This window comes from Ailuropoda melanoleuca, chromosome 4, assembly GCF_002007445.2.
Source record: "Ailuropoda melanoleuca isolate Jingjing chromosome 4, ASM200744v2, whole genome shotgun sequence".
In the NCBI taxonomy this organism is placed as follows: Eukaryota; Metazoa; Chordata; class Mammalia; order Carnivora; family Ursidae; genus Ailuropoda; species Ailuropoda melanoleuca.
This window is the reverse complement of record NC_048221.1, coordinates 5328802-5339434: the sequence shown is the minus strand read 5'-3', so window position 1 is coordinate 5339434 and position 10633 is coordinate 5328802. Positions and strand designations below refer to the sequence as shown.

The following is a 10633-nucleotide window of genomic DNA, read 5'->3' as shown; positions in this document are numbered from 1 at the left end:
CACCCACGTGGTCATGCCCACGTGCGCTAGCTCTCTTTCAAAATAAATAAATAAATAAATAATTTTTAAAAATGTTTGTTGAATGAGTGCTTAGGCTTTTGGAATGAACATGGTCCAGCCCCACAGCCTCACTTAGTTCTTCGTTTGTCCCAGCCTTGCCCCTCCCCCAGGCTAAGTGTTGGGCTCTCTCCTTTAGCCTGGGAATTACTACCGGAGAACAGAGGACTGTTTGTTGAATGAATGAATGAATGAATGAATGAATGAATGAATGAATGAGGAGGGGGAGCCCTTCTTTCCTGTACCACCTCTTGCTGTTCCGAGGTGTCTGCTTTGATATAGGCCGGGACTGAAGATACCGCAGACCCTGGGGTAGAGGGTGGACGTGCGGAGTGAGCCCCGAGCTGGAGACTGAACAGGATAGTCCCGGGGCCACCCCTAGGGCACTCAGTTGTGGGAAGTGAGATGAGAGACGTTAGACGATCCCACAAACACATCTGCAGTGACGAATCTTTGAGCGGAAAGGAGCGTGGGAGCTCAGAGACGGCTCCCTAGGGGTCCAGCCCGGTCTTGGGCTGCTCTCCGGGAAGTCTCCGAAGGCGGGGATGTTTGAGGTGTCCCGGGCTTCACGCCCGGCCTTTCTGGACTCAGCGCACGAGACTCCTTTCTTATTCGTCTCTCCCTGCACTCTCCCCAGCTTCGGACCTGGGGAGAGGGGTCCGGAGGACCCCCAGCCCCGTGAGTCCCCACTGGGAGCTGCGGGTGCGGCGTGGAGGGCTTGCGCTTCCAGCGCTTGGAAGGGAGCCGCGGAGAGTCACATCTCGCATGGTCGGCAGAGAAGACGCTCCAGGGCCTGGTGGGGAGGAGCTAGAGTTTTGCACCCCAGGGCGCCCCCCACCCCCATAACAACCCGGCCTCGGGCGCACAAACCCCACCCCCAGCCGCAGGCCCCGCCCCCGGCACACCCTGCGCCCCGCCTCCAAGGCTCCCCTTTCCCTTTCGCACCGGCATTATAAAAGGGGGCGTCGCGGGGATAAGCCAAGCCCAAAGGTCTGGAACCTGTGATCCGAGACGTCCTTCTGGCTTCTGCACGCGAGTGAGTCTCCGCCAGAGCCCTCTCGTCTCCAGCCCTCGAATCTCGAGCCCCCGCGTCCGCCTCGCGTCTCCGCGTCCCCGAGTTCAGACCACCCCCAGAAGGATGCGCTGCTCTCCGACGGCTTCAGCAGCCTTCATGCTGTGTGCAGCCACCGCCGGGCTGCTGAGCGCGCAGGGCCGCCCGGCGCCTTCTCCCGAGCCGCAGCGCTTCGCGTCCTGGGACGAGGTGAACGTGCTGGCGCACGGGCTCCTGCAGCTCGGCCACGGGCTGCGCGAGCACGTGGAGCGCACCCGGGGGCAGCTGGGCGAGCTGGAGCGGCGTCTAAGCGCCTGCGGGGCAGCCTGCAAGGAGTCTGGGGGGTCCGCCGCGCCCCCGCGCGGGTCCGAGGGTCTGGGCCCACGTGGCGACGCTGCCCCCGAGACCCTCCGCACCCTGCAGGTACTGGTGCTCCTACTTCTCCCCTACGGGTCTTAAACAGTGTGGACGGGAGGGGGATGCATCCGGGAGGGAGGGAGATCCCCGGGAGGGAGAGTTGGAAGGACGGACAAATGGATGCATGGAGAGGCTTGCCGCAGAAGGCCGGGTCCTCACCACTGTTTTCCACGCTCTCCCAGACTCAGCTCAAGACCCAAAACAGCAGGATTGAGCAACTCTTCCACAAGGTAGCCCAGCAGCAGCGGCACCTGGAGAAGCAGCAGCTGAAAATACAGAATCTGCAAAGCCAGGTGACTGATGCTTGCCCCGGGTGGGGCAGGAGGTCGAAGCTCGACCTGTGGCTGTGGACTTAGAGCCAGGTTAAGCAGCGTGAGCCAGCCAGACCTGATATCCTCCTCTTGTCCTGTCCAGGTGGGCCTCCTGGCCCCCATGCACCTGGGCCACGGGATGGCCAAGCCTGCCAGGAAGAAGAGGCTCCCGAAGATGGCGCAGCTCGTAGGCCCTGCTCACAATATCAGCCGCCTGCACAGTGAGTGTCCGGTCCTTTGCTGCCCTCTGGCAGTCCCCCCCCCCCGCCACCACATACACACACACACACACACACACACACACACACACACACACACGCCATTCCTGTTCCCCTCTTGGTCCGGTCCACCTTACTGGGAAGAAGAGATGCCCTGGCTCTGGGTTCCTGTGGGCTCTCTTGCCTCTCTGGTAAAGGGCTGAGGGGGTACATCCCACCTCATCCCTGCCCCTGACCAGCTAGGCCACCCCATCCTTCTTCCTGGCAAGCCAGTGACTTACCCCAAAGCCTCTCTGGCCACTAACTGGAGTAGGGGTTGGGGAAGAGGGTCCAAGAGGAACTTGAGCTGCCAGGGGTGTGGGGAAGGGGGTGTTGCAGTGCAAGGACACCTTCCTGAAGGTTGGAACCTTCTCTGAGGGCACAGTAGTGGACAAGATGGTGCTAGCTAGGGATCCTGGAGTTCTGACTGGGTGAAGAGAGATGGCTGCCTGGGAGGGGAGCACTGAACTGAGGCACCCCATGGTCTCTTGGAGTGTAGATCTAGGAGGGGGGCGAAGGCAGGGGGGCCCCATCTCCCTGGCCAGACACACAACTCACTCTTGAATCTCTTACAAATCCAGGGCTCCTGACCCATACTCCTGGTCCCTCACCTCTCTCTTGGTCCTGAAGTCCCTGATCACTCCTTCCCACTCCCCCATTCCTACAGAGAATGGGCCTTTGCCACTGTTACAAGTTCTGGGTCTTTTATTGGGCATCCCAGATTGCCCCAGATCTCCTCCTGCAGCCTGTCTCTGTGTGTCTGGCACTGGCTCCCAGCTCCTGGTGTCTCTGTCTCCACCCTAAGTTCAGGGCTTCAGACGTGGTTGGCTACCCCATAGTCCCCCTACCCCATCACCCCAGCCTGGCATCGGTGGTGGCCGTGTGCAGCCAACTGGGTGAGAGTTCGGATTCCCCCCTTCACACCCTGGGGCTGGTTGCTGGCTGTCAGCCCTCTGGTCTTGAGGGCTCCTCCTCCCCTCCCCCCACTCCCTCCCCCACTCCTCCTGCCTCCCAGGCCAGTAAAGGTCCAGGGCACCCTCCCAAACCCCTCCCCCCATGAGGGGCTTCGGAGCAGGCCAGCAGGCATGGGTCTGGGCAGGGGGATGTGAGGGCAGGGGGTGTGTGGGTTTGGGGACTCCCAGACTCCGGGCTCGGCCCTGCCAAGTAGGGGAAGGTTCAGGGCTGGAGAGACAAACAGCTGGTGCTAATGGAAGCCACATTGGTGGTTTGGCCGTGTGCCGTCCAGATTGGAAGAGAGGAAAGTAGGCGAAAGGGGAGCTGCTCCAGGGGCCGGAAGATGTCTCCAATCACTCTGGGCCTGCCCCCATCCCCCCCAGCACCCCCCCTCGGTGTGGACTTCCCCTCCCTCAGGCGACCTTTCCCCTACTTTCCCAGCTGGGCTGGGCGCAGGGACTTCCCCAGCCTCTGGACACTCCCAAGCCATCTCTCCCTCCTCCCCTCCTTCTTTTCCTCCTTGGTTCATCAATCCTTCCCCTCCTGGGACCCCAGGTGGGGCCTCTGTCCCTGCAAGCCCCACCCAGGTCCTCGGCATCCCCGTGGGACAGAGCAGAGCCACTTCTGATCAGCTCCCCTCCCACCTCCCCCACTCTGGCCCATTCTCACCCGCTCATTCCTCCAGTCTTTATTAAACACCTGCTGTGGGCTAGGATCATCCTGGGTACTGGTGCCAGACTGTGGGCAAAGAACCATTCTGTCCCTGGCCCCATGGAATCCTCATTCAGTGGCGGAGAGACCACCAGCTGACTCCAGTGTTGGGAGCCGGAAGTCCTCGGTGCTCCTTTTGGGAGGCTGGTCTGGTCTGGGAGTCAGAGAAGGCATCCCTACCAGAAGCCGGGATCTTTAGAATGAGGCAAGAATGAGGCAAGAAAGGCCTGAGGGAAGAGGGTCCCAGGCAGAGTGACTGGCACGTGCAAAGTCCCTATGGCAGGAGGACGCATGGCATAGGGAAGGCTGTGTGGCCAGAGGTGGGAGTGCAGTGTGGGAGGAGGAAGGATGGTGGATGGCACAGAGGCCATCCAGGATGGGGCTGTTGTGAACCCAGGATTGCCTCCTAATGTTCCTGTCACCCACTGCCCAGCCCCTAACATGCTGGTTTCCTGAGAACCCTCCTGCCTCAATCTACCCGCCCCTCTCTTTTCCTGCCCTTCAGGGCTGCCCAGGGACTGCCAAGAGCTGTTTGATGAGGGAGAGAGGCAAAGTGGACTGTTCCAGATCCAGCCTCAGGGGTCCCCGCCCTTCCTGGTTAACTGCAAGATGACCTCAGGTAGGATTTGCTGGCCCCTGGGGGTGTCCTGCATCATGCCGTGGACCTTCTCCTCTTTCCGTAGCTCCCCCCACCACTACACATGGTTGAGCCAGGTTCCGTGGGGCCAGAGAAGCTCTCTGGATTTGTGCTGCCCCTCCCTCCCTGCTGGGTCCTTGGGACAATGATCTAGGCTGAGCCCCTTGCCCACTGGCCCGCCCACCTTTGACCACCTTCCTCCAGTCCTGCTGGGATGAATGAGAGGAACACTGCCCTCTCTGGATTTGGAGGCAGTTTGAAGTTTGAGTCAGATGAGGAGCCGGGGTCCCCTGCAGGAAGGGTCCTCCTGACGACATGGCACCTCTCTGGGCAGATGGAGGCTGGACTGTAATTCAGAGGCGCCAGGATGGCTCCGTGGACTTTAACCAGCCCTGGGAAGCCTACAAGGCTGGCTTTGGAGACCCTCAAGGTGGGTGTTTCCAGTGGGGCCAGAGGCGCTGGGGGAAGGAGGGGGCGTGGACACGGGTCTGTCTCACTGATCGGCCTCTCCCCCGTAGGTGAGTTCTGGCTGGGCTTGGAGAAGGTGCACCACATCCTGGGGGACCGCAGCAGCCGCCTGGCCGTGCAGCTGCAGGACTGGGAGGGCAATGCCGAGTCACTGCAGTTCCCTGTTCATCTGGGCGGTGAGGACACAGCCTATAGCCTGCAGCTTACAGCTCCTGTGGCCAATGAACTGGGGGCCACCACGGTGGCGCCCAGCGGCCTCTCCTTGCCCTTCTCCACTTGGGATCAGGACCACGACCTCCGAGGGGACAAGAACTGTGCCAAGAGCCTCTCTGGTGAGCAAGCTCTGTCCCTCCCTGATCTGTCTTGCACCACACCTTTCTGCGTCCCTGTCCTGCCTTCGGTGCCTAATTCCATCTATTCTCTGCCTCCTTTTCTCCTTACTTGCTGTGTGCCTTTGGGCAACTGACTTACCCTCTTCCACCTTCAGTTTGCCTATTTTTGAAATCGGTATAACCACAGTGCCCAATCCATAGGATTATTTCAAGATGACATTTGTGGGTTAGTGGCTGGAGTGTGGCAAAGCTGTTTTGTTCTCATGAAACACTGTTTTGTTCTCATGAAAACCCGTTTTGTTCTCATGAAATCGGAGGCGGGGCCTAGGCCCTGTAAAGTGAAATCTATGAGGTTGCTTTTTGGTGGGTCACAAACTGATGGAAAACTCGTAATTCATTTGGGTCAGTCTAATGTAAATGGATGAACTGGAGGATGATCAGAGCAAGTCTTTAATAAACATTTGCCACGTGCCAGGTACAGAGAAGGAATCTGCCACAGTCACAGACATGAACGCTGTAGTTACTGGGAAGGGGGGCCCAAAGTCCCTGAGATTCCTTTGTCACAACCTGGGGTTCCTCGGGACCCCATGTGACAATCACTAGCAATGTCTTCCCCTCTCAAGTTTGTAAAGTCCAACACCTAGCCTCCTCTCCATCCCGGGCCCGGTGGAGGCACAAGGACCCCAGCCTGACCAGGTTCTGTTTTCTCTGATCCCGGCAGGTGGCTGGTGGTTTGGCACCTGTGGCCATTCCAATCTCAATGGCCAATACTTCCATTCCATCCCACACCAGCGGCAGCAGCGTAAGAAGGGCATCTTCTGGAAGGCCTGGCGGGGCCGCTACTACCCACTGCAGGCCACCACGATGCTGATCCAGCCCACAGAGACGGAAGCAGCCTCCTAGCCTCCTCCCTGGGGCCTGGTCCCAGGCTCATAGAGGACAGTGACTCTGACTCTGGCCCGGCATGTGGCCGTTCCCTGCCTCGGCGGGGGCTCAAGACAGGGGCCATCTGGAGCCTCATGGACAGAGAAGCAGCTCACGACCGAAGATGCCCCCCTTGCTGAGTGGGGGGTTGCAGGTGATGTCCTCTGAGGACAGAGCTGTAGGGTTTCAGGGCACAGACTCTGGAAGCGTGAGACTGAAGGGCACTGAGACCTACTCCTTGCCTGCCTGAGGAGTCAGGGACACAGAGGGACCACTTGGGGGCAGCCAGGCCAGCCCTCGATGGCGGATTCAGTCACATTGACTGGCTCAGGGACCAGGGCTCCCAGGAGCCCGCAGTGCTCTCCCAGTGCTCTGGCGTGTGGGTGCTGTGGGCTGAGCCTGCGCTAGTGGGGTCCAGATGGAGCTCGCAGAATCCTTGCAATAAAATCAACCTCAGAACATTTTCATTCTTCTTTGTTCTTCAGTTTGTTTTTAAAAAGTGGGCAGTTTCAAAGTCCACAGAAATATGTTCCCAGGGTGGAGGGTGAATACTACCAGATCTTTTGAGGACAACGCTGGTCGGTCCTACCACCTGACAACTGATTTTAATTTCCTTCATTCATTATTTCACAATGTGTGTCTCAATTTTTATTAAAAAAACCCCAAAACCCTCATTCAATCCTTCTGGAAGCAGATAATGGAGAAAATGAGAGCCTCTTCTTGGTCCTACTTACACACATGAATCACGGTGAACTTTTTAGTATCTGGCCATCTGATAGAAATATGAGTCACGTGTTTAATTTTATTTTTTTTCAAATAGTCACATTAAGCCTGGGTGGCTCCGTCGTTAAGCATCTGCCTTCGGCTCAGGTCATGATCCTGGGGTCCTGGGGTCCTGGGATCGAGCCCCGCATCAGGCTCCCTGCTTGCAGGGAGGCTGCTTCTCCCTCTCCCACTCCCCCTGCATGTGTTCCCTCTCTTGCTGTCTCTCTCTCTGCCAAATAAATAAATAAAATCTTCCCCCCAAAAAAGTCACATTAAGCAAAAAGGAAAAAAAAAACATACAAAAAAAACAGTTAAAAAAAAGTAAAAAAGTCAGGGCCTCTGGGTGGCTCAGTCAGTAAAGCGTCTGCCTTTGGCTCAGATCATGATCCCAGGGTGCTAGTCTCCCTGCTCGGGCGGGGGGGCTGCTTCTCCCTCCTCCCTCTGCCCCTCCCCTGCTTGTGCTCGCGCACTCGCTCTCTCTCTCTCTCTGTCCAATAAGTGAATAAAATCTTAAAAAAAAAAAAAAAGTAAAAAGAGGGGCGCCTGGGGGGCTCAGTCAGTTACGCATCAGACTCTTGATTTCAACTCAGGTTACGATCTCAAGGTTGTTAGATTGAGCCCTGTGGCAGGCCAAGCTGGGCATGGAGCCTGCCCAAGATTCTTTCTCTCCCTCTTCCCCTCCCCCAATCCCTCTCAAAAAAAAAAAAAAAAAAAAGGGAAAGGTAAAAAGAAACCTATGAAATGAATTTTAGAAATATACTTTTATCAGGATGGCTCGGTACCTCAGTTGGTTCAGCACCTGGCTCTTGATTTTGGCTCAGGTCATAATCTGAGGGTCATGGAACTGAGCCCCATGTTGGCTCCACGCTCAGCCTGGGGTTCTCTCTCTTCTCCCTCTGCTCTCCCTGTCCCCTCACATGCTCGTGCTCTCACTCTCTCTCTAAAAAAATAAATGAAATAAATGTATTTTTATCAAACCCAGTATAACTGAAATATTACCATTTCAACATGTGAGTGCTATATAGGTCATTCATGTATTAATACAGGTTATTAACATTAATATTATATAAAAGCATATACACTGCTTTTTTGTACTAAGTCTTTGGAACCAGTGTTTATTTTATGCTTAGGGTACATCTCAATTGGGACCGGCCATATTTCTTTTAACATTTAAAAAAAATATTTTATTTACTTATTTGTCAGAGAGAGAGACAGCGTGTCCATGTAGGGGGAGCTGCAGGGAGAGGGAGAAGCAGATTCCCCGCTGATCACCGAGCCCAATGTGGGACTCAGATCCCAAGCCAAAGGCAGATGCTTAATCGACCAAGCCACCCAGGTGACCCGGGACCTGCCATATTTCACAGGCTCAACAACCACAGGGGGTAATGACCACTGTATTGGACACCACAGCTCTAGTGTGTACATTCATGCAGTGTTTTGGGTAAATTCTTCACATTTTAACCACATCTGCGTAAGTTATCCTTTAAGTTGGACATAAAAATACGTATATAAATTCAACTAATATCTATTGAATTCCTACCACATCCCAAGCCCTTATACTAAGTGCTTGGGATACCCTAGTGAACAAAAAGATTCCGACCCTCACCAAGCTTACCTTCAAAGCCCTTCCTTATTACAGATAGGTTGGCCTATAATTGGTAGTCCAAAATGAGGCCGTCACTTTGGGTGGGGAAAAACATATAAATAGTGGCAAGATTGGTGGGATTGACTAAGAAGGGGCATGAGGCAGCTTTGTCCAGTGATGATGATGTTCTGAACCTTGATAGAGGAGGGTTACTCCATATGCCTTTGTGAATGTACACTTCAGATGTGTATTTCATTTTATGTAAATTTCACCTTAGAAGGAATGAAACCAAAACGAAACAAAGAGAGCCATGAACAAATACTGAACTCTAGTTAATGATATGCATGCTGAAGTGGGAAGTAGACTGATGTCTTCAACTTTCTTTTATTTTTATTTTTTTCCAGCTATCTTGAGATACAACTGACATATGTTGATTTGATACATGTATGTATTGGGAAATGATTACCCCCACGGTGTTAGCTGTCACCTCCATCACATCACAGTTACTGCTTTCCTGTGGTGAGAACATCCAATCTCTGCTCTCTTGGCAACTTTCAAGTACTAACTATAATCACCATGCTCTACGTCAGATTCCTCCAAATTTTCAACTTTCTTTGAAACTCATCAAAGGGTTGGGTGGGTGGATAGAGAGATGGATATGTGATAAAGTAAAATGGAATCTAGGGGCGCCTGGGTGGCACAGCGGTTAAGCATCTGCCTTCGGCTCAGGGCATGATCCTGGCGTTATGGGATCGAGCCCCACATCAGGCTCCTCCACTATGAGCCTGCTTCTTCCTCTCCCACTCCCCCTGCTTGTGTTCCCTCTCTCGCTGGCTATCTCTATATCTGTCAAATAAATAAATAAAATCTTTTTTTAAAAATGGCATCTAAATATTCTCTATACAATTCTTTTCATTTTTCTAAATGTTAAAAAAAAATTCACAATAAAACGTGGGCAAGAAAAATTGTAGCCAGATCCTGTTGCCTTCTGAAGACTCTCAGCCTGTGTCAGAGCTCTGTATAGAAAGGGAGATGGGGGAGGCACCCGGGTGGCAGAGTTGGTTAAGCGTCCAGCTCTTGGTTTTGGCTCAGGTGGTGATCTTGGGGTCATGAGATTGAGCCCCACATTGGGCTCTGCACTCAGAATGGAGGAGTCTGCTTAAGACTCCCTCTCCCTCTGCCCCTTCCCCTCCCTGCTCTCTCTCTCAAATAAATAAATAAATCTTTTTTTTTTTTTAAATGAGGGGCACCTGGGTGGCTCAGTTGGTTGAGGGGCTGCCTTCAGCTCGGGTCATGATCACAAGGTTCCTGGATTGGTCCTACATCGGGCTCCCTGCTCAGTGGGGAGTCTGCTTCTCCCTCTGCCTCTCCCCCTGGCTTGTGTTCTCTCCCCCCGGCTCTGTGTCATATAAATAAATTAAAAATTAAAAAAAATGAAAGGGAGATGAGGGGTAGAAAACTGTTCAAGAGATATGAGCAAGAAAGAATAAGCTCCTCTCCTTGATGGATAATAAAATGCTTCAGAAATTGGAAAAAGGTATGACTTTCTCAGCATGTGGTTCAATGCTATTTAATGCACTGCCTAAAATTGCCACTCATATCATGTGGTCTGGAATAACGTGATGCCTTGTCTCCAGGACCCATGTTTGGGAAAAGCAACATCTGCCTGTGCCCTGAACCCCAGCTGCTGTTTTATTAGGAAAACCTATCCTTCCAATACGCTTTTTAAGTGTTCTTGGGGAAGTGGGGGGGGAGGGCCTCCTTTGCTAGGGGAAAAATCTGTGCTTTTCTGATCCTATGACTCTTCCTGGTTAATGTGGGGACACAGTAGCTTCGCTGGGGCCCTGGCTGAGTAGGGGTGATGAACTCCTCAGCTGGAGGCCAGACGCTCTCCAGGCTCCTTGTTTGGGGGTGTCCTGTACCAGGCAGGCTTGCAGAGTCTCCCTTGAGCCCACCGCGGCTGGAACTGGTGGAAAGTGCCGTCTATGGAGGTTGGGGATGTAGGGGGTTTCCTCACCTCTGCCCTCTTAACTCTCAAGCTGTGCCGAGAGAGCTTATCTCCCCAACCCTGTCCCTTCTCCTGTCCTCACTGCCTCTTCCATCCAAGGAACGACACAAAGAATAACCACTGGGATTGGGAACCAAACAAGAGCCAGGATGTGAA

General features: G+C 54.1%; 1 protein-coding gene across 1 annotated transcript; it reads left to right on the top strand.

Moving 5' to 3' along the window:
* Positions 1-1027: 1027 nt before the first annotated feature.
* On the top strand, positions 1028-6584 carry ANGPTL4 (angiopoietin like 4). The gene is made up of 7 exons (XM_002928355.4): positions 1028-1531; positions 1708-1818; positions 1940-2057; positions 4264-4377; positions 4730-4825; positions 4914-5195; positions 5917-6584. Exons 1-7 carry the CDS (start codon positions 1196-1198, stop codon positions 6096-6098), a joined length of 1239 nt encoding a protein of 412 aa, XP_002928401.1. The 5' UTR covers positions 1028-1195; the 3' UTR covers positions 6099-6584.
* The last annotated feature ends 4049 nt before the right edge of the window (positions 6585-10633 follow it).

Bases quoted from the DNA above. Each gene is read 5' to 3' on its own strand.
- ANGPTL4 (XM_002928355.4), top strand. From the start codon at position 1,196: ATGCGCTGCTCTCCGACGGCTTCAGCAGCCTTCATGCTGTGTGCAGCC. The intron at 1,532-1,707 runs GTACTGGTGCTC...ACGCTCTCCCAG, and splicing joins AGACCCTCCGCACCCTGCAG to ACTCAGCTCAAGACCCAAAA. The intron at 5,196-5,916 runs GTGAGCAAGCTC...TGATCCCGGCAG, and splicing joins CTGTGCCAAGAGCCTCTCTG to GTGGCTGGTGGTTTGGCACC.